We start from the raw sequence: 24,636 nt of genomic DNA on the forward strand, positions 1-24,636 counted from the left end.
TTTTGGAGGATGTCCACATCACTAGAATTGATGACAGCACCCAGCTTGCAGTCATCTGCAAACTTGGTCTGCCGTAGCCCACTGGTTTTGGCCTGTACCTCAGAAAAGTATTCCCAAATAACAGAGGCCGCAAGACCGAACCCTAGTGTATGCCTCTCGTTACAGGTCTACTGCTTGAGGTTGCTTCCCCTATTTTGACTAGGTGAGTTCTATCACTGAGCCAGTTAGCTACCCATCTGGTAACATACAGATTGATGCCTACTTGAAAGAGTTTATCTATTATGTCCGAGTGGGTAATAGTGTCTAATGCTTTGCCCAGGTCAAGGTAGGTGGTGTGCACCATCTTCCCCTCATCAATGGCTTTGGTGACCGTCTCAAAGAAGTTGATCAAATTTAACAGACATGACCAACCCTTGATGAAGCCAAACTGTATTGGATCGAGTGTCTGGAGATTGCCAATGTTCTTCTTAATGAGGTCTGTGACAATCCGTTCCATGGCCTTGCAGATCAGGCTAGTTAGGCTGATGGGTCTATAATTTCCCAGATCTGTGGACACGCCACCTTTGTGCAAAGGAATGACACTGGTTGTCCTCCACTCAGCTGGGACAAAGCCAGTTCTCAGGCTTTGGTTGAACAGGGCGCCTAATGGTACAGCAAGTTCCTGCCTGAGTTCATGTAGGATGCAGCCTGGGATGTTACTGTCCCATGCAGGCTGTATTTTTTGCCTTTGAAAAAGCAGAGATTACCTATTCCCCAGATATAAAGAGAAGGGGGTAGCTACTGGGAATGTCCTGATTCACTGATGGGGGGAGACATCCGTCAGACAGCAAGTCTGCTATATCTATGGCATTTGTATATGTAGTGCCCTTGACAACCAGTTCTGAACAGATCTGGCTGCTGCTTCCTTTGAGTGAAGAAAGCCTTATGACTGCCTGCAGTAGATGTGGCCAATCTGGACTCCAAGTTTGCTTTGGAGGATTTCACTAGTGCTATTATTTGTTTGTTCAGACTACGGAGAGATTGCTTCCAAATGGGCACCTGCTCCTTCTTGGTCCTGGCAAGAATTTTTTTCCTTTTGTTATAAAGTTTATTTATTCGATATGTTCACCAGACAGGTTAACTCTTCCTTGTGGAGGATGATTTAGCCCTGTCAGGTATTTCTGATTCCATGCATCTATCTAAATGCTAGTACAGTTTTGGATACTGGTGCCATTTCCTAGAGAAGGGGGGGAGCTGTGAAGCTGTTTATACCATCCCTCAAGAGGCCGTAATCAGCTTTGGATAAGTTTTTTTTTGTTGTTTGACCCTATCTAGAGGGGGGGGGGTTGGGGGAGATGAGGACTTTGAAAGTAACCACTTTACGGTCAGATCTTAACAGGTAGGATGACACTACAAGGATGTTGCAGTAGTTACTCATGTTGGTTAATACCAAATCCAAGATATTATCACCTCTTGTGAGGGTATCAACTAGCTGTTCCAAAGTATTTGCATTGACAAAATTCGAGGAATCTCTGGGATTTTGTGTTCTGGCATAAGTAGTTCTTCCAGTCTACGTCTGGGTAATTAAAGTCACCCAGGATCAGGTTAAAGGGTTGAATCTTGATAGATTCAAAGAGGTCCAGACAGGCAGATTGGGCATCTTGAGTCAGGTTTGGGGGCCGACAGCTAGCAGTCTATCAAGGAAAGTCGTGTTCCTACTCTGTAGGAAAAATAATCCTACATATTTCCCCAACATAAGGTTCATAGGTTCATACTAGGCTATCTGCCCTAGGGCATTTATAAGCCTAGCCAGAGTGCGTGTGGCTTTCACCACCCCTTAGGATGAGAATACTATACCCATTAGTTTGCTGTGCCTCTGTCCAGCAGTGATACAGAGATGATTCCCGGGGTAAACCTACGATCTCCCATCCACTCGTCAAGATTTCTCTTGAACAGAGTCAGTGAGGGGCTCTGCCTCACATGGACTGGGATTCTGTTCCATAGTGTAGGGAGTCTCTGGGTGATGAATCTGTCCCTCCAGCACATCCTATTTATATCCGTGTTGAGGTTTAAGTCTCTTGCTCTCGTGGCTCTGGTGGATTTGGATTTTTTGAGGTGGAGCATGTCCATTAATTCCGGGTTGGACATGGCCTTGTATGTCAGGCACAGATCACCTCTGAGCAGACGGTATGCGACTGAATAGAGCTGGAGTTTCTTCAGTCGGGCATCATATGACATATGTTTGAGCCCCTTTATCCTTTTGGTGAGGAACTTTGGGGTCTTTCCAACTGCTGCAGGTGTCGGGTAAGGTACATTCCGAATGGGGCGTTGTACTCAATCATTGGTCTGATAAGTGAAGAGTACAGGGTACAATGACCTCTCCTGATCTGGATGTGAATCCCTTCATGATCAGGTGGGCAATGTAGAAGGTCTTCCTAACCACTTTGGCAATGTGAGTGTCAAAAGAGAGGTTACTGTCAACTTGGGTCCCCAGGTCCCTGATAACTTCTTCCGTGTTTAATGGATTACCACCTATGTGGTAATTAGGGTTACCTTGTTTTTCCCAAAGGGTATGACTATACATTTTTTGGCATTTAGCTTAAGGCCATGGCTCGGGCACCAGTTATCCATTTCTATGAGACCTTTCTGGAGGATGTCTGTGTCTGATGGAGTGTCAATTATGGTGCCCAGTTTGCAGTCATCTGCAAATTTTGTCAGCCACAATCCCCTATGTTTGCCTGCACTTCAGAAAAATAAATGCCGAACAAGAGGGGCCCAGGACTGAGCCCTGTGGGACACCGCCTGTGACCGGCTTAGAGTCTGACATGGCACCAGCAACTCTAACCCTGTGTGTTCTGTCCTTGAGCCAGTTTGCAACCCATCTTGTGACATATGGGTTTACATCTAAGCTGGTGAGCTTTTCTATGATGCCCGAGTGGGGTATTGTGTCTAATGCTTTGCTAGGTCAAGGTAGGCTGTGTGAACTGCCTTACCCTCATCAATGGCCTTAGTGACTGTTTCAAAAAAGTCGACCAAGTTCAAGAGGCAGGATCTGCCCTTGACAAAGCCAAATTGGGTAGGATCCAGTGTCTGTAGGTCCCCAATGTCTTTATTTATGAGTTCCATTATGATCCTCTCCATAGCTTTGCAGACAAGGCTCGCAAGCTTATGGGGCGGTAATTTCCAGGGTCCGAGAAGCACCGCCTTTGTGGAGTGGGACCACAGTTGCCGTCGCCATTCTTTGGGTGATCCTGTAGTAAGGCTAAGATTAAACAGCAGCCTTATGTGTGGGTTTAGTTCCTCATTGAGTTCGTAGCACACAGCCGGGGACACCGTCCGTCCCATTGATGCTGTGTTTTTGCTTTAGAGAGAGCAGCTCTCACCTGGGCATCTGAGATGTTTGGGAGGCTAGACTCTGGTGGGATAGATATTTCTCCTTTTTGGGGGGGGGGGGAGAAATTTGCACTGAACCTGTCTGCCAGTATGTTGGCAATGTCTGTGGATTCAGTGATTTTTTATCATTTTGGACTAATTCTGAGCATATCTGGGAGTTTCCACCCAGGTTTCTAACATAGCTAAAGAAGGCTTTATGACTGTCTTTTGTGTCATTAGCGATTTTTCTCTCAAAGTTGGCCTTGGATGATTTTATGAGTGATCGTAGTTTTTTGCTAGTATTGATCAGAGATGCCTTCCCATTTAGGGATTTTGCTCTGTCATGTAGTAGCTTTCTCCTCTTGTTGTAGAGTTTGTTTATGGCTGGAGTCCACCAGACCGGGCGCCTGCCTTTGGTGGAAAAGGTCTTGATTTTATTAGGGATTGCTTGATCCATACATTCCTGGAGGTGCTCATAGAAGGCATTTGTAAGGGTTTCAGCAGCATGGGTTGTGGTTTCCACTGGCTCGGGGGCCTTGAAGGATACCACTCCAGTCTTAAGAAGTGTGAAGTTTGCTTTTGAGAAGTTCTTCACTGTGGTCTTTTGCTGGGGTGGGGCGGATGTGGGTCTCGAGTGAGATTAATTTATTGTCTGATCTCGCCAATGAGGGATATACTTCGTGTGGAGCATTTTGTCCCCATGTTTGTGATGATCAGGTCTAGTATATTTTCTCCTCTTGTGGGAATGGTGACTAGTTGTTCCATAGCATTTGAGTTTATGAACTCAAGGAACCTTTGGGCTAGGGTGTTGGGGCTTGAGTAATGTTCCCAGTCTATGTTTGGGTAGTTGAAGTCACCCAATATGATGGTGTTTGGAGAGACATTTATACTCTCCAGTGTCTTCAGGAAGGCTGTGTGGGTTTCCTGAGTTTGAGAAGGTGGTCTGTAGCATGTTACAAACTGTAGGGCAGTTTTACCTATGGTTAATTGCACCTGGATGGTCTCCGATGCTTCAGGCGTTGCCACTAACCTGGAGGTGTGGGTATCCTTTATGAATATGGATACTCCCTCCTTTTGTAGTTCGGTCCGGATTTTGGGGCCAGAACGCATGATATGAGGTATAACCTGATAGTGCTGGGGTGCTCTCAGGAGCCTTGAACCAGGTTTCAGTCACAGCACAAACATCAATGTTCTCCATACTGAGGAGGGCTTCGAGGGCGTGCATCTTGAGGTTTAGACTTCTGGCATTGAGCAGTATTACCCTTAGTTTTTCTCCATTTTTGGTTTTCTAGGGCGGTAGGTTTATCATTTGAGCCTTGCCTAAAAAAGGCACTATAGGGGTGGCAAGAGCCTTTGCCAATATCCGGAAGCCCAGGGTGACAGGTGCAAGCCGCCCTTGAAGCAGCGTGGCTTGTCAAGCATGTCATCCCAGGCAGACAGACATTGATCCCTTAGAATGACACCAGTAATTAAGCCAATTATTAAAGCTGATCATTTTGTCTCTGTATTGTGGCATCATTCTTGGTGAGGGTAGGATACTGCTCAGGGTCAGGGTCATACCGGCCTGGGCTACATAATCTGAGAGCTCCTCTATGTCTCTTTTCATGTAGTCCAGGGAGGTACATCACAGGTCGTTCACACCGGCATGGACAATGACTGAGTCATACTTGTACTTGCTGTGGAGTGACCTGAGTGCTTGTGTTATGTGGCGGATTCTAGTGCCTGACAGGCAGCTAACTGTGATCTTTTCCTTGTTCAGTCTGGTGAGTGGGACATCAGTGTGTCTGACTATGGAGTCACCTATAACAAGTGTGTCTGGCATTGTGTTTGGCCTTAAGGGCTGTGACTGTTTAGCACACTGACTTTGAGAACTATGTGTTGCATGTCTTATGTCTTGAGGTGGCAGTTGCTTGGGTGTCTGCTTTGGAGGCCTCTGTAGTTTTGGTAGAGGATGGAAACTCCAATGACAGGCCCACAGCTATCCTATCTCCTCTGTCTAAAATACTTGAAGCGTATAAATTCCCAAGTTCTTGCCTACATTACTGAAAACTTACTACTTTCTCCGTCACAGCATAGTTGCTGTCCTTACTACAGCACCAGCATTGCACTACTAAGCTGTTAAAGCAGTTTATCAAAGCAGAAACAATAACCTTGTATCTTCCATATTCCTTGATCTGTCCAAAATCTTCAACACAATGTCACACTACAAATTGTTATGCAAGATGTCTTCTCTAGGCTTTGATAAACACTAACTATCTTAGTTTAACAGTTACCTCTCAAATAGCCAACAAGCATTAAGTGGCAAAACAACATCTCTTCCTTTCTCTTGGTAACTGCAGGAGTGCCTTAAGGCTCTATATTCAGTCAACCACTTTTTAATATATTCATTAATAACCTGCATTTCGCAACCATCATCCAATATTCAGATGATTCCACAATCGTCTGCTCTGCCAAAAACATAGTTAAACAAGAACAGTACACCCAAGAAGTACTCTCACAAATTGAGACTTTAACTGAATTACAGCACCTTCTAATCCTCCCCAAATCCAAACTTATCTTATTCATCCCTAAGTAATTATCAAACCTGTGAGGATAGGAGGTACTGCCATCTATGCCAGGAGAAGTAGGGCAGTGGATGTTTAACATACGCCAGCAGAGCTAGCTGGAATTTAGTACAGAATTATATATTATTTGAATATCAAACCGATTTGTACAGATGCTTGTGCTGAAAATGTATTTGTAAAGTTGCTTGTGTTAAAAATGTATCAGTAGTGTGCCCTGCTAGAAAGAAACAAAATGTACACGCATTACTGTAACTGTTTACATGTATATACTATAACAGAGGAGACTGGAAGAGCAGAGATTACTCTCAATCCACCTAACTTTGAAAAATAGTAAGAAAATCAAATTAGTGGGCCAAGGCTATAAAGAGGTTATCTCACAGTTTTGAATGCAGCCAGAAACAAAAAGGCTGTACTAGGAAGCTTCCTGCATTGTCACTGGGGTGAACTAATTGCTACTCTGAAAGGGCTGAAGCTTGAAATTGTTTTATGACTTCCAGAAGCTGCAGCAGATCTTAGCAAGGCTCTGTGTGTGTTTATTATTGGTATCTATATGATAAATCCTGACAGCTTCTAGCAATGGGAGGTTGCATGGGAACCAGAAGACAGATGACCAGATGTGTGTGATGTCATTCTGTACAGAAATAATATTTTAATACTAGATGAGACTGAAGTTTAGGGGCAGTCCGCTTCTTGGAACCTGACATGGAAGGATCCCTCACCTACTTCATCTTGCCTTGCTCTAGTTAGTAAGCCAGGGAAGAGTAACTGTTTAGATTAGGCAGGAAAATGTAGTGAGATTAGTTAAAATAATGCTTTTCTGTATATTTGTGAATCTATTTATCTGTGTTATTTTAATATTTTCTGTGGTTGAAACTCTGGTGTTTTCTGTAAATAAATATTTCATATTTTCCAAAAAAGGAAGCCAACCTGGTGGTCCCCTGCCATAAACAAACTGTACAACAGAAGGAAGAAACTGTTGCAAAAGAGAGTAAAATCCCATGAGTGGAGGAGCTCCCTGGTCAGCCTCAGTAAGAAGCTGAGATCCCTTATAAGATCCTCCAAAGCTAGCTACAAAAACACAATTGCCACCAATTCAAAAGACAACCACAAAGCATTCTATAGCTATGTCAAGAACCTCAATGGCAACACCCAGATCTGCTCTGAGTTACAACACAAAGGCAAGAAAATTACAGAACCAACTGATATTGACAACATCCTGGCAGATAGGTTCAGTGTTAACTTTACCACCCCCTCTCACCCCCTAAAGGGCCCATATCTATACAGGAAGAATGCAGAGTCCCTGTAATCACAACTACGCAGGTAAAGGCTGCACTCTCTAAAGCCAAAAACACAGCATCCATGGGACTGGACAACATCCCAGGCTGCATTTTACACGAACTTCAGAACGAACTGGCTCCCCACTTAAGCACCATGTTCAATAATAGCCTTGCATCAGGCTTTCTGCCCACTGAATGGCGCATAGCAACAGTTATCCCACTCCACAAATGGGGAGCCACCACTGATCTCAGGAACTATCGACCTATTAGCCTGACGAGCTTGGTCTGCAAGACCATGGAACGTATCATCATGGAACTTATAAACAAAGACATTGATAACCTCCAAACACTGGATCCCACCCAGTTCGGCTTTGTGAAAGGCAGATCATGCCTCCTGAACCTGATCAACTTCTCTGAGGCAGTCACCAAAGCCGTAGATGAGGGTAAGGTGGTTCACACAGCCTATCTTATCTTGACCTCGCCCAAGGCTTTCGACACCATCCCCCATTCAGGAATTATAGCTAAACTCACTAAACTAGGTATAAATCCCTACGTCACAAGATGGGTTGCCAACTGGCTCAATGACAGAACCCACACTGTAAAAGTTGCAGACTCCAAATCTGACCTCAAAGCAGTGACAAGTGGAGTACCACAGGGTTCAGTCCTGGAACCTCTCCTGTTTGGTATCTACTTCTCTGAAGTAAAGGTTAACGAAGTTCGCAGATGACTGCAAACTAGGAACCATAGTCAAGTCCCCAAATGATGTAGACATCCTACAGAAGGGCCTCGCTGAGACAGATGCCTGGTGTCAGAGCCATGGCCTCAAGCTCAATGCCAAAAAGTGCAGCGTCATCCCCTTTGATAAAAAACTCCGTACCCATGAACTACCACATAGGCAGCAATCTACTCAACTGTGAATGCGTGATAAGAGACCTTGGGACCCAGTGGACAGTAGTCTCTCCTTTGATAGTCACATCGCCACAGTAGTCAGGAAGTCCTTCTACGTGGCACACCTCATCATAAAAGGGTTCTCATCCAGGAAAAAAAAGAGGCCATTGTTCCCCTCTACTCGACACTCATTAGATCCATTATAGAGTACAACACCCCTTTTGGAATGCACCTCACAAGGCATCTGCAGCAGCTGGAAAGGCCACAGAAGTACCTCACAAAGAGGATTACTGGCCTCAAACAAATGCCCTACACTGACCACCTCAAAAAAACTCCAGCTTTACTCCGTAGCATATCGCCTTCTCCGAGGTGATCTCTGCCTAACATATAAAGCCATGCCAAACCCAGAGCTGTTGGACATGCTACACCTAAAGAAATCCCAATCCCTCCGAGCTACACGCTCTAGGGACCTAAACCTTGTCACCACAATAAACAGGACATGCTAGAGGGATAGATTCCTGTCCCAGAGGCTTCCCATCTATGTCAAACAAAGTTCTTCATTAGCACTCTTCAAGAAAAATCTTGATGAGTGGATGGGAAATAGGAAATACACCCTGGGGATCACTTCTGTGTCTCTGCTCGACAGTGGCACAGGAAAATAACTTTCTTGGGTGGCGTAAGCCAGGGAACCTTGCTGGCTAGGCTTACGTAGGCCCTTGGGCCGATAGCCTAGTACCTACCTATGAACCTAAGTTCATTTATTATTAAATATATTTAAACTTTTCATTGGGGCTGGTCCTTCAGAAAATATTTTAACATTTGAGAGTACTTGTATCTATTAGTGGTACTATGGCCACTCTCGAAGCCTGGCTGTTTGGTCAACATTACCATTTGTATTAATATTAACTTCACTCTGTATACTTGGCTACCCTTGCAAGAGCCTTAGGTAGCTGGCGGCAGTGATAACTTACAGTCTGGGCAGAAGGTGTGTGTGTGTGTGTGTGTGTGTGTGTGTGTGTGTGTGTGTGTGTGTGAGAGAGAGAGTGAGTGAGTGAGCACGCGTGTGTCTCAGCTACCTGGAGCAGGGACATGAAGCACTGGTTTCACAGAGAGGGTGCTGGAGGACTTGGCTGAGAACTTAACCTGCAGCTGTGCCAGTTGGGAGCCTTACTGGGGATCTGGGGAGAGAGAGAAACCCAGACCCTGGGATGACTGTGTTCCCTGTGTGCTCATAAGGGAAACTGTGCTTGATGCAGAAAGGTCTACATCTGGAAATACTGAATGCGTCCATTTGTATTCCCAGTAGTATCTGTATTCCCTCTCCAGTATCTGTGGTGAGGATTCAGGCTCCTTGATTACTGGCCCAAAGTAGGGACATCACAAAACCAAAAAAAAAAAAAAAATTCCTTTTCGATTCTAACAATATCCATGCCAAACTACTAGAGATTATCACTGGATGAAAACCTAAACTTTGAATGACACAAAACAGGCTGCAAAGAAGACCCATCAAAAATTGTGACACCGTTATACAGCCAAACCCTATCTAAAACAACAATCTCTCTTATCAGTACTCTCCTACATGCAGCCCCCATACTCATCAATTTACAATCCAATCAGCTTTTCTTACTTGATGAGTGCTAGAATAAAATTTCAAAATTTAGTGCCAACCATCACTATAGGACACATTGCTGCCTCTCACTAAAGCAACTTCAATAGTTGGAATTAAGGCACTATTTAACCTGCTTACAGCTTATAACGACACATAAGCTCATATGTGACCCAGACAAATACCAAAGTCTAAGCAATATTCTCCAACTTCACAGTTCCAAAAGATCACTACATATTTCTGGACAAGATGTTAGCAACTGTAACTAAATCAAACAATACACCTGGCAACTCTCTATACTCCCCCTCTCCCTCTAAAACCTGAGACTCCATATGTCTCTCTCCCTCTCTTAGAATATTAGAAAACAATAAGTCTTTCAAACTTCACTTAAATTATCACCTAAAAAGTACTAGGCTATACATACTCTTGGACCTCTCTTGGGATAACCTAAATGCTGCCTCTCCCTCTCAGCCTCTTTTCTTGGGTCTCACTTCTCTCTATATACCCTTTCTACTAAATAAATGGCTTTCATACTCCTCCTGATACAATCTGGTCTACTGCTCTTTGCACTTCAAATTACCTCCTACTCCTATTGACAATTTCACAACTTACAATTTTTCTGTCACAAACAAAGCTTTGTAGCAATTTGTACTGTATGTCGAATCATAATCTATTATCATTTTCTTGTCCTCAAATATAACACTGTTTGAAGTTTTTTATTACACAATGAGCTATTTCCACAATTTCCATATCAAGTGTAAAAAAATCTTTATCAAAACGCGTTAAACAAAAGCAATAAATAAATATAACATTACAAGATAAACCCTTGAACAAGAAATAAATGAGGCTTTTATAATCACAACATCTTAGTAGTCCCTCATCCTACAACAGTCAAACACTACTGATTGAAATATGCTCAGCTGCTACACTGTTGCACGACTCCTCCCCAAACTGCGACAGTGCAGCTGTATTAACTCCACAATGTAACAGACCTTTGAAGAAAACATTTGCAGCAGTACAGGCATACCCTCCATACTTTCCCAAAGAATCTATATTTTGACTTTGAATACTTTTCCACGCAGCAAACAATAAGGCACTGTACTCCTAAGTTTTACCACTGCTTACATACTTCTCTCTGCATGAGATGAAATAAGGTACAACTCTGAAATCATTTGACATCTTCCCGGTGGTAAAGCAGAGGAATAGGAGCACTGAACAGATACTATCACAGTACAGGAGAACTTTCATCTGCTTGATAAAATAGATCAGATGATGAATGACATCACCAAGTTAAACCCAGATGCAATACTGCTGTAAGTCTCTCTCCCTCAAAGATCTAGACTGAAACCTAAAAAAAAACACTTAATTTGAATACAAGGGATATATATGCAGCTAACTACAACCAGAAATTCACAATCACAACACTTAACTTTGCAGGGCACTACACTTAAGCATAGCTCTCAACCTTCTATCCCCAAAATGAGAAACACCAGCCCTCATAATGTGTAATAAATAGACAAATGTGGAGCGCATACTAATGGCGTACTAACAACCTTCAACCAGGAAGGTCATAGGATGGTTAAAAAATGTTGGTTTTATGTATAAAACAGATCATTTAATGAATCAACGTGATTTATATTTACCATGGAAATGGAAACCATTTACAAAAATTCCTAACACAGAAGGTATGTCAGACCCTTTCAATGTGGAACTTTGAGTAACATGAACTTTTTATGACCCCAAATGAGGTACTTTCCTCATAATGAGGTACACTTGAGCGGTATGCACTTAAGCAACCTACAGATCAGTGCAAGCTATTTATGCTTAGTGACCCCCCCCCCCCCCCAGTCAAAGCCAGTACCTTAAATAACATTCAGGCAATGCAGATTGCAACTTCTGCAGCTCTACAACTTAGCACTGAATGCAAAGATCTCCAGTGTACCTTTCTGTAGTAATTGGATTTTAAAAACATTAATTCTGGGGATAGCTGCCCTATTAAACTAGAGCAACTTTCAAAATTAGACATGCAGTGTTTAATTTTAAGAAATTCTGCATATGCAACCATACAATGAACTCCCCTTATGGCTGCAGCTCCAACCTGACCAATGACAGACTGCTAGAACTGACAGCACACAGCTATGTGGAAGGATGCTTTAATGCAAAACATCAAACCACCTTCTTCTTTTTCTTTCGGCTTTTCCCGGTTAGGGGTCGCCACAGCGGATCACCGTCTGCTCATGACTGGCAGTGGAGTTTTACGGTGTCGAGTTGCCAGCCCAGCACCCAGCCTTCCACAGAAAGCACACACATGCACGCACTCACACCTAGGGACACTTTAGTGTGTTCAATCCACCTACAGCATGTCTTTGGGATGTGGGAGGAAACCGGAGCACCCGGAGGAAACTCACGCGACCACAGGGATGACATGCAGACTCCGCACAGAAGGCACCCCAGCCGAGGATCGAACCGGAGAACCTCTTGCTGTGAGGCAGCAACGCTAACCGCTGCACCACCATGGCCTCCCAAAACATCAAACCACCTAATTAATTTTTTTTTTAAACAGAATAAAAAATATTTAGAACAACAGAAAATAGTTACCTCAACATAAGCCAAGACTAAGCTGCTCAGTGGATATTTCTAATCTAGACTCATTCTGGTAAGCATTATGGACTCTGTGGTGACAGCACCAACATGTCCAATTTCATCATCTCAAAATACAAACTCAGACAGACTCAGGATGACCGAACTTAGCGAGACCTAGATTCAAGTTAGCTATGGGGAACAGGCATTTACCACACTAGACCGCTCCACCTGGAATCATACCCCCATCCCTAATATAAGGATAAAATTGCATACTGCCCAATATTAAGGCTGGGAAACAAGCACACTGTTCTTTTTTAAAGACACTGGTTAGGCACTGCACACTTGTTGCAATTTTTAACTCAAAAGTCTCTTAATATGCACCAACCATAACATACTACACCTTACCCAGAATATTCAAAAACCATTATATATTAAGAACTGTATATATGTGTACAAAAAAGGAAGTAGGAAAAATGCTAATACAGATGCTACAATTCACTTCTGATGCTCTTTTCCACTGAGATTGTAAACTAGAAAAGTTAAATATTTTTACTACTGCTTAGATATAAACGAGCTGTACAACAGAAGGAGGAAACTGTTGCAGAAAAGAGGAAGAACCCAGGATTCAAAAAACTCCCTCACCAGCCTCAGTAGAAAGTGGAGATCCCTCATAAAATCTTCCAAAGCTAGTTACAAAAAAAAAAATTGCCAAAGATTCCAAAGACAACCACAAGGCATTCTATAGTTATGTCAAGAATCTAAATGGCAATACTTAGATCTGTTCTGAGCTACAACAGAATGGCACTAGATATACTGATCCAAAGGATATTGCCAATATCCTGACAGATAGATCCATGGGACCAGACGACATCCCGGCTTGTGTACTGTATGAACTACAAAATGAACTGGCACCTCACCCATGTGTCATGTTTAATCATAGCCTCACCTCAGGCTTCATGCCCACAGAGTGGCACACAGCTACAGTCATCCCACTCCACAAGGGGGGATCCACTTTGGATCCCGGGAACTACCATCCCATCAGTCTGACGAGCCTGATTTGCAAGGCCAAGGAACGTATTATCATGGAACTTATAAACAAAGACATTGGCAACCTTCAAACACTGGACCCCACCCAGTCTGGGTCTGTGAAGGGACGATCTTGCCTCCTGAACCTGATCGACTTTTTCGAATCAATCTCCAGAGCTGTGGACAAGGGTAAGGTGGTTCACACAGCCTGCTTGGACTAGCCAAGGCTTGACACTATCCCCCACTCTGGAATCATAGATAAACTTACTAAGCTGGGCATTAATTCCCTACACTCGATGGGTTGCAAACTGACCTACTGACAGAACACACACTGTAAAAGTAGCAGACTCAAAATCCAGCTTCAGACAAGTGACAAGTGGCATACCGCAGGGCTGTGTCCTGGGACCACTCTTGTTTGGTATCTACTTCTGTGAAGTACAGGCCAACACTAGGGGACTCTGGCATACAAAGTTCAGAGATGACTGCAAGCTGGGAGCGAATACTGAATCCCCAAATGATGTGGATATACTACAAAAGGGCCTTACCGAAACAAATGCCTGGTGTCAGAGTCATGGGCTCAAGCTACATGCCAAAAAATGTATAGTGGCCCCCTTTGGGAAAAACCACGTACCTGTGAACTACCACATAGGTGGCAGTACACTAAACACCAAAAGTGTGATAAGAGACCTAGGTACACAGGTGGACAGTGGTCTCACCTTTGCTAACCACATAGCCACAACAGTTAGAAAATCCTTCTATGTGGCACACATCATCACTAAGGGCTTTTCATCCAGAAAAAAAGTAGGTCATTGTCCTTCTGTACTCATCCCTCATTAGACCCATTATAGAATACAATGCCCCATTTGGTATGTACCTCACAAGATATCTGCAACAACTAGAAAGGCCGCAGAAATACCTCACAAAAAGAATCACATGCCTAAAGCAGACGCCTTATGCTGACTGTCTAAAGAAACTCCAGCTATACTCTGTCACATATCGCCTACTCAGAGGCGATCTCTGTCTAACATACAAAGCCATGTCAAACCCAGAGTTGTTGGACATGCTACACTTAAAGAAATCCCAATCCCTCCAAGCCACACGCTCCAGGGATCTTAACGTTGTCATCACGATGAATAGAACATGCTGGAGGGATAGGTTCCTGACCCAAGGACTCCCCATACTCTGGAATAGGCTGCCCATACCCGTCAGGCAGAGCACCTAAATGGTCTTCTTCAAGAGGAACCTTGACGATTGAATGGGAGATAGGAAATTCACCCCGGGGATCAGATCAGTAGTCCTGCTAGACAGGGGTCCAGGAAAGTAAATATTTGTGACAAGCAATAGCCAGGGAATCACTATGACTAGGCTTGTATAGGCCCTACGGCCGATAGCCTAGTACCTACCTATAAAATCTATGCATGAACTTGTGCACAAGGAACTTCAGGTATGCTACTCAAGCTGTATTCTGTCATGACTGTACATGTGATTTACTTAGTAAATGTAAATACTACTTGTTGCTTTCATGTTGGTACATGAATAAACAAGTCTTTTTGGGTTATGTTTAAGCAGCTTTACTCTATACAAACACATCACTATAGAGGCTTGTTGACTATGAATAAGTAACTTATATACAAACTAACAACTGCGATCATACATGCTCAGTCTAGCTGCTTCTACAAAATGGCACTAGGGATTGCACGTCTGGACTTTATACATGCATGCACAACCTTGCGTGCTTCTTAAAGACACAGCACACACCTTACATGATCAGCATGATCTATCTATGTAGATCAATTTGTCGTGATATTATTTAGCATGCAGAAATCACAGATAATCTAAAGACATGCATTATACAATACTAAGTACACATTTATAAACAATTACGTCCATGTTGCTGCATATTTCACAGTAGGCTTAGAAACTCATCCATATCGTGTGACATAAGACTCAGATTTAGCAACTGGGACAGTCTCTGCAAAATGGTTGACCTGTGGAATGTCTGAATTATTTTCTGGAACAGAATCAGACTTTTGAACACTTTCTGGTCTGGCACCAATGTCTGATACATTCTTTGATTTAGAGAGTTTGCATCACTGATACAATGTTGTGATTGCAATGATGACAATTCTGGTACAGGAAGAAGATGTCTATGATTCCTCCTATACTCCAACACCCTCGGACCTTAACAAATAGGATCTTGGCTCGTCACAGATGCCTGTAATCTGTCCTATTAGATCACAACCTCTCACTGTCTGCATTCGTACCATCTCTCCTTCCCTCAATGAACGAAGTAATCTGCTCAATCTGCCATAACTAGATTTTTGGATATTAGCTTCTTCAACAATTCAGACTTGACGATTTTATTGTTAGAGTTAGGCTGCAACAAATTTGATGAAATAGGTGGGGTAGTTTTAGTTTGTCTGGAAAGAAGTCTTTGAGCAGGTGAGCCAAGAATATCACCACAAGGTATGTTTCTAAGATTAAGTAAAGTTAAGAATACATTGGTACTGTCACGCTTTGAATTTTCAGGTAATTGCTTTGCATTCTGTTCATTCAGCTAGACCACTGGATTGAGGATATTCACGATTACTAGAGACATGTACAAAGTCCCATTCTCTTAGTACCATTGTCAGAATAAAGTTTTTGTGTGGACTACCATGAACTGAGAAATGACGTTTCAACTTAGTAATAACAGCTGTTGAGGTTAAGTTTGGTAGCAGATCAATCTCAAAACCATTTTGAGTAAAAGTCTACCAAAACCAAGTAGTGTTCATTGTTCCACTCAAAGATATCAAGTTACTACAGCAAGTAGTTCAGGTATTGGATTTAGCTAAAGCGTTTCTCTTTGCAAATGCGCTCTGGTAGTATTACATACTGAACAAGAAGAAATAACTATCAATGTCTTTTGATAATGAAGGCCCAAATACTACTTCTCTTGCCCTACACTTAGTGGATAATAAACCTGGGTGACCACGATGCAAAATATGAATATATTCTTGCTGTAAGGAAGCAGGAAAAACAATTTTAGGATCTTGGAAAATAATACCATCTTCCATCAACAATTCATCTCTGTAAGGAAAATATGGCACCTCAGGTGGTACACTAGATCGCTTTGACAGCCATCCGACACTGATGCAGTGATTATGCTTTTGTGAAACTGGATCAGTTGTAGTGTGACTTTTCAACTCATCAAGTCTAGTGGTGGAAAAATTATGTACTGACATTACATCAAAGTCAAAAGTTTCAGCATCAAGCTGTTCTGTTGTACTTCTAGGTAATCTGGATAAGGTATCAACCAAAACAGAACAATTTACCTTTAGTGCAGAAGATTCCAAAATTGTACTTTTGCAATCTGAGCATCATTCTTTGTAATCTAGTTGGAGCGGAATGCATAGGCTTCTTTAGAATGGTAACTAGAGGTTGATATCAGTTTCAATCTGAATAGCTCGACCATAAATAAAATCGTGAAACTTGGAACATGTGAAAACTATTGCCAAAAGCTCTCTCAATTTGAGCATAATGCATCTCAGTTTGAGTAAGTGTCCTAGATGCATTGGCTACTGGTCTGCCCTCTTGAAGAATAACTGCACCAAGAACCAAGACCAAAATCTGAAGAATCGCAGGAAAGAACAGTTTATTCACATCATAGTATCTTAACGTAGGTGGGGTGGCAATTTTCTGCTTAAGGCCATCAAACGCCTCGTGATGATGTTCCAACCATGACCATACAACATTTTTGTGTGTTAGCTCTCTTAAAGGTGCTGTCAATTCACTGAAGTCTGGTATAAACTTGCTTTGACCATGCCCAGAAAACAATGTAAACCTTGCACATTATCTGGTGCCGACATCTCTAAAATAGCCATTTGTTTGTTTGGGTCAGGTCTTAAGCCTGTACTTGTAAACAAATGTCCTATGTAGGTCACTTCTTACACTTCTGAAGACTAAGCTTCAAGTTTACTTCACGTGCTTTGTCTAGAACTTCTTGAGGTTTCTGTCATGCTCTACTTCGCCATTGCCTCCAAATAATAGATAAGTCTAATATTATGGCACAAGGATAACCTGAAAAAATTTGTTCCACTGCACGCTGAAAGACTTCACTTGCAGAATTTATTTGAAATGGCATCCTTAGGAATCTGCTAAACGGTGTTTCAAAAGTAGTTAGAAATGAGGATTTACAATCAAGCATCACTTGCCAAAATGAACTCTTTGCATTCAAAACAGAAAATAGAGTGGCATTCGGTATTACAGCTGCAACTTCCTCAACTGTGCACATTGGATTATATGTCCTTTTCAATGCTTTGATCAAATCTCTAGGATCAATATATATCCTGATTTCGTCTGAGCCTTTCTTATGAACGGCTACCATGGACGACACTCATTCAGTTGGTTCTGTGACTGGATAAATCACACCTTCCTGCACCATCTTATCCAACTAAGCTTTAACTTTATTTTGCACTGCTGTTGGAACTCTTCTTGCTGGTATGACTACTGGAGTGGCCTCGGGATCTAACTTCATAGAATACACAACTGGAGGTTTGCCCAATTTGTCATCAAAACCATCAGCATACTCTCAGAAAATGGCTTCGGAAAAACTTGAACTTGGAACTGCACTCATATGATGAGCTTCTTTAGCAAAAGAAATCAGATTCATTCTCAAACTATCTTTGAGACCTAGCAAAGATTGCACTGGTCGGACTACATAGAATAATAAAGTTGCAACAGTTCTCAGCCAAATAACATAAAAGCATTACTGAACCTTCGGTTTGAATCTCTTCACCTCCATACACAAGTCTCGCACTGCTGGTTACACTGACTTGTTCATTAGTTCTCACTTTTGCAAATGTGTCTGCTGATATAGCATTGCAATTTGGCCCAGTGTCTACTTTGAGTTCTGTGGATTCTCCATTGATCCGAACTGTACAAAAAACTTCACTCCTTGTTAATAAGTTTACTACATCAATTTTTTCTCCAAGTACTGATACACCATGCACACAGAAAGCTGACCGTTTCATCCGTACTTGATCAACTTGCTTTTTTGTGCGACCTTCCTTTACAACTGACAGAGGCTTACTTGATTTGCAAAACTTATGGAAATGGTTCAATTTTTTTACACTTGTGGCATTGCTGACCATAAGCTAAACACTTCTCTCTTTTAGACTCACAATTTGCAACACAACTGTGACAGTTGACAATAAAACTAGACTTGGGTTTTGCTTACTCAAGTTTGTGTTGCACTGAGCTGGCGGTGGAGCTTGCACTTTTTCTGGAAAGCTTTGTACCTTCTTTGGAAACCCTGTGGGTGTCCCTTGCTTAGGCCTGTTTCTGTCTGCCACGTGTTGCATACTATCTATGTTTACTCTGGAGCTCACTGAAACCATGCTTTTGTCACTCGCAAGTATGTTCATATGTCTGTCACTTCATGGATCTGACAAATCTCTATAGCATTGCTTAATGTCAAATCACTGTGACAAAGTAAAATCTTTCTCACTGCAGCACTACTAGTACCACATACAAGTCTGTACTTTATCAACTCATCTTTCAAATCACCAAACCGACACGTTTTAGCTTTGTTTCTCAAGTTAATTTACATAAGCTGCAAATGTTTCCCCTGGTTTCTGATTTCTGAGGGGTTGCACATTTCTCTGAACTTGCACTTCAAACACTCGGGTCTTCCCTTGATTCAGCTTGTACAACAATATGGCAGTCTGCACCTTCAACTTCATATACTGCTGGTGCATATACAAATGAACGTTCTCTTTCTATGCAAGCACCTCTTTATCTGCATAAGCTGCTTGTATGAAAATATCATATGCTTCTTCAAATATTCTCCAGTTCTCTGCAGTATTCTAATCAAATACAAGTGGATGGTGTTTTCGAAATCCATCTGCCATATTAACACATACCAGCGAAGGGTCTTGCAAATACATACGAATATACACACACGTGCAAAAGTAACTGGCATAAACACAATTTGTTCAATGTTTTTGTGCTCTGTACTTATACTTTGTCTCCTTAAGCTTATCAGAATTGTGCGAATGAACAACCTCATAGTACTTTCAAACTAGACTTTGCGAAATAAACTTATCTGGCTTCTCTATGCTTTACTGCACTTTGCGAAATAAGTTTTGAAATAAGACAGAAATGCTAAGTCATTTACTTTCGAAATTGGTAAAAGCAGAAATGCTAAAGTCATTTATCATCACTCGCTATGCTTGCGGAATTGGTAAAGCAGAAATGCTAAAATCATTTACTTTCGAAACTGATAAAGGCAGAAATTCTAAATTAATAACTTAGGACTTTATCGACAAAGGCAGGAATGGTACAGTCATACGCCATCACTTGTTAAAGTCATCACTTTAAGATACACTCAAGAACTCTTTACGATGCAACTGAGCAATTCACGAGCAACGTTTTACTCTTGTAATTTTTTGTAAGAAACACCTTTTATCAATGCAAGAAACATATCAAGCAACTGTACAATGCGAATAAATCGAACTTCTGCTCCCCATTCAACATCTTTTGAAGTATTTGCACTTTGCAAATGACTACATGCAATACAATGAAATGTCCCCAAAATGGCAGTACCTTGCTTGGCAACTCTTTACAGTACAAGAAGCACTCTGTAATGGCGACACTTTGCGAACAGAAACACCCATCACAAGAACTTTTCCTCAAATGAACATGCTTTAACTGAATTACACACAAAATAGTTTCACTTTGTACACAATGAACTCTTTGAAACACATGCAGAGTAATAAGCACACACCAAGTATTTTTACACACTCTGAGGTACTTCAAATAACTTTAATTACACCCTTGATACAATACAAAGTCGGTGTTATGCCCAAACACAAGCAGTTGCCTTGCTTTATTTTTGCTTATTGTGCTCTTTTTTTCCTTATTATAATCTTTTTGCTCATTTAAGCTCTTTTTTTATGTCCAACGTACTTTTCTTGTGCTTGTTTTACTCTAAGCATGCCCAATTCTGCCTTAAACATGCTCGTTTTATACTTTACGATAAAAGTATTTGACAAGACAATTGACTTTAAACATATTCTTTAGTTAACAAACTTTTTGTACTTTCCGCTTGCCTGATAATGCGGTTTGTGCCCTTTTAATGCTCTTGCTTGCCTCAGATAATTTGTATTATTTTTCATTACCTTTGATTCTCTCTGACTGTGTTTGTACTGTTTTTTCTCAATTTTACCTTTGCTATCTTTACATCTCATGGCTTCCCTTGTTCTTCCCTTTTCCATTCCAGTTCTGACACCATGTTGCTTTTGTGTTGGTACAAGAATAAACAAGTTTTCGTGGGTTTTGTTTACGCAGCTTTATTCTATACAAACACATCACTATGGCGGCTTACTGACTAGGACTTACATACAAACCAGTGCGATCATACATGCTCACCCTCTGGCTGCTTCTACAAAATGGCACTAGGGATTGCATGTGTCTGGAATTTATACATGCATGCACAGCCTTGCATGCTTCTTAAAGACATAGCACGCACATGTTATACTCTGATCTATACTACTGCCTATGCATGTTATTGTATTATAAACATGTTTTCAAGTATATCATGGCTGAAAAGGATCAATATACCAGATCACCAACCTAGTCTAACAGCAATGAATAAATAAATAAATACATTCTTTGTATGCCTACTAATTAAATGTTGTAAATAGTTAGAATTACCATTCTGTTACCAAAGTATAAATAAAACAGTTACGTACCTTTCTTGCATAAATATCTCATGACATGTAAACAAATGTCAACTGTATCAAAGAGTTAGTTCCAAAGTTATATGGCACCCTTTCACATTATTTGCAAAAAATTGAGAATAAAAATAAGCATAAACAGCATTCTTCAAACAGTTGGACGGCCACGGTGGTGCAGTGGTTAGCATTGCCGCCTCACAGCAAGAGGTTCTCCGGTTCGATCCTCGGCTGGGGTGCCTTCTGTGCGGAGTCTGCATGTCCTCCCTGTGGTCGCGTGGGTTTCCTCCCACATCCCAAAGACATGCTGAAGGTGGACTGGACACTCTAAATTGGCCCTAGGTGTGAGTGTGGGCATGTGTGTGCCTTCTGTGGAAGATTGGACGCCGGGCTGGCAACTCGACACCGTAAAACTCCATTGCCAATCATGAGCGGACAAGGAGATCTGCTGTGGCGACCCCTAACCGGAAAAAGCCGAAAGAAGAAGAAGCATTCTTCAAACAGTGCACACCATTTACTATTTCTGATATATTTTAATGGTAAACACAGCTTTTAATGTCGGAGGGAAATTTCAGATAATGTGCAGTTGAAGTCAGTGGGCAACAATTCCCTACCGAGAAGTGTCCATCAGTGGAGCCTATTACATCATCTGTACTATAAAACAAAGCATTCTGATGTAAACCAAGTAATATTTCTTCTACTCTCTTCAGGGGTAACCCAGTTACATAGATTTCGAATAGTGACGGACGTGCTCCTACAATACAAATGAAGCTCATGATTATCTCAGTACTTTCAAAGCCCTGCACTAAACTACTACACATGTATTTGCACGACAAATACTAACACCATACACAAAATATAGCTAATTAATATGAGATAAAGTATGCACAAGTGAATTTCGCTGACTAAAATGCTACTATTTTAACACTGTTACTAACACCACAGAAAAAACAATATAACAAAAATATTAGGTTAAATGCATCCAAAGGGGAACACAATATAACATCTATCTGCTTAAATGCATCAGTCACTGATACTGGACATTTGACTTGGATTCGGAAGTGTATGTGTGTGTGTCTCTCTCTGTATACAGATCTTTTGTCGTGTGTGTGTGTGTGTATATATATATATATATATATATATATATAAATACGCATATACATACAGAAAAACAGATGTGATAAATATGAATAGGTACATATGTGCAGATAACAGTAAACCTCTCAACACTACTAATATATACATGTAGAAAACAACATATTCTTCAACACTGATGCAGCCTGCACTGGTGAAATGTACTTCACCATGCAAAGTAAGTGGACCTTTTTTTTTTAACTTCTAGAGAGATGATCACTGTTGACCCACCCACTCACTCTTTCACCTACCTACCTGGGCACCAATGGGGTTTGGGTGCTCCTTTAACAGACCCTGACAGGCGAACTCGAGAGTTATATTACCTGCACTGCTGCTCTCTCTTTCAGTGGTAGTGACCATGTCGCTGGTAGTGCTGGATGAAACTCTACGATCACCGCCATTGTGTCTAAAGTGACAATAAGGTCGAGAGCAGTTTTCTCCTGAGCCCCGGTTCTTGCTGAACGGACACTCAATACCCCGGAAGAAGCCCGTGGACCTCAGCATCCTATCTTTGCTAACACTATTCTACTCCCCCTTTACTTCCCACAGCTCTTCAACCACAAATCGCAAAAGAAACATCGTCACACTCGCCATGTTAGCCCCAATTGGCTAAACATGGGCTGTCGCTGGAGTGACATCACTTTACACGTGATGATGCTGTTCCTGCCCATCTTATTGACCGTAAACATTTACACGAGACTGTTACTTAATTGTAAATAGTACTTGTTTGAAAGTTGTTATAAAACGTATCCATACTTTTCAATAAAGACATCATGCCAGAGGGTCAAAAGGATGATAATTTTCTATATGTAAAAAGGTTGTCAAATACTACACTCTTTAATGATAACAAGTCTTTATATTGCATATTTTAGTTATATAATAATGAAAGAGTCATGCATAATGACTAAATTACACAAACAGGAAAAGCAAGACTTAAATCTGAGGGAAGAAATCGGCATTGTGCCAAAATCATAGAACTTAAATTGAGCATGTCATTTTCTACACTTGTGCTACACAGACATAACGCGCAAAATATGCGCACAATTAATAGAGATTCATTTACATAGCTTTTGACGAGTCAGAGAGGGGCAGACAAGTTCTCCGGATTGCGCGGAATGTTCCGCATTTGGGTTCGATTTAACCCACTGTTCCGAACAGCGATGGCTCCGCTTTGCAATTTTTGATTGGTTTGTGGACACTTCTAAAACAATGTAAAAATTAACTGTGTTGTTATGTATGTATTCATGCATGCATATGTTTACCGGGGTAGAGCACTGGTCCAAATAGAACATTTTCATGATCAACCTGGGGTGTACAACCAGATAAAAAAGGAATACCTTCTAAAAACAACCTCATGGTCTTGCTGCTAAACGCTAGGAGTCTAAACTTGAAGCTACACTCACCGGAAGCAGGCATTACCTTAGAAGATGCTGACATTTGTGCAATCACAGAGACCTAGTTTAAGGCTGCAGAGAACACCCCAGCCTTACTGGGTTACATTTACTTCCAAACGATGAAAGCGCCAGAACTAAAGGAGGTGGTGTATCATTATTAATCAAAGATAAATACACCTCTAGAGTGGTTACATAGCATGATTCCCTGGAATTACTTGAGGTGCAATTGACTGTTGGTAAGACCGCTCTTCAAGTCATTACCAGCTATAGACCCTCCATGAAATAGGACATCCCCTCAGCCTACTTGGATCTACTCCAGTCAATCAAGATACAACTGAACATCCTGGCTTTGGGCGACTTTCATTACCCATGTATCGACTGGGTAAATTATACATGTTTTAACTCACTTGCTCAAAGTTTCCTGGATTTCGTTAACTCCAATGCCCTGGATTAGCTGGTTGATACCCTCACAAGGGCCTCAAATATACTAGATTTGGTGCTCACCAAAATGGGGGACCATTGCACCACCCACAGTGTACTGCCCTCCCTGGTTACATCTGACCACAAATCAGTCTTGTTAGAAGTAACTATAACACCAGATCCCACTCCCCAGCAGCAACTAGACTAAAAAACGTCTCCAAGGCCAATCACAATCTTTTATGAGATTCCATAAATAGCTTTGTAGGCCCTTCCCCACAGATGGAACGGCCACCTATGTTGGGTTATACACCAATGTTTTATACGAATACCTGTACAATTGCATTGATTCTGCCGTACATGATAGGACTAAAGCAAGATCTTCAAGAAAGAACAAACCTGCCTGGCTATACAATAAAAGAAAGAAATTAACAGGCTATACAATAAAAGAAAGAAATTGCTGTCTAAGAGTAGGAAGGAACGGACTCAAAACTGGAAACATTCCCTCCTCAACCTAAGCATATAAAACACCTTGTGAAGTCCTCCAAAGCTAACTACAAATCCAAATTAGCTTCCACAACTAAGGACAACCATAAGGCGTTCTTTAGTTACATACGTAATCTCAAAGGAAAGTCTCAGATTTGCGCTGAACTTGTATTTAATGGTACTGCATATAGAGAA

At 41.6% G+C, this 24,636-nt stretch overlaps 1 protein-coding gene across 3 annotated transcripts in view; it reads right to left on the reverse strand.

Annotated features, from left to right (window-relative positions):
- The window catches only part of REXO1 (RNA exonuclease 1 homolog), a 1,211,359-nt gene extending 1,188,601 nt beyond the window's left edge, over positions 1 to 22,758 (reverse strand). For all 3 annotated transcript variants that reach the window (XM_044053970.1, XM_044053969.1, XM_044053971.1), the window contains exon 1: positions 22,468 to 22,758. In XM_044053970.1, the coding sequence (XP_043909905.1) occupies positions 22,468 to 22,648 (181 nt within the window). In that variant the 5' untranslated portion in view covers positions 22,649 to 22,758. The remainder of the gene's footprint in view (positions 1 to 22,467) is intronic.
- Positions 22,759 to 24,636: the final 1,878 nt, after the last annotated feature.

Source organism: Protopterus annectens, chromosome 13.part0 (genome assembly GCF_019279795.1).
Source record: "Protopterus annectens isolate FY-2018-M chromosome 13.part0, PAN1.0, whole genome shotgun sequence".
Lineage (NCBI taxonomy): Eukaryota > Metazoa > Chordata > Ceratodontiformes > Protopteridae > Protopterus > Protopterus annectens.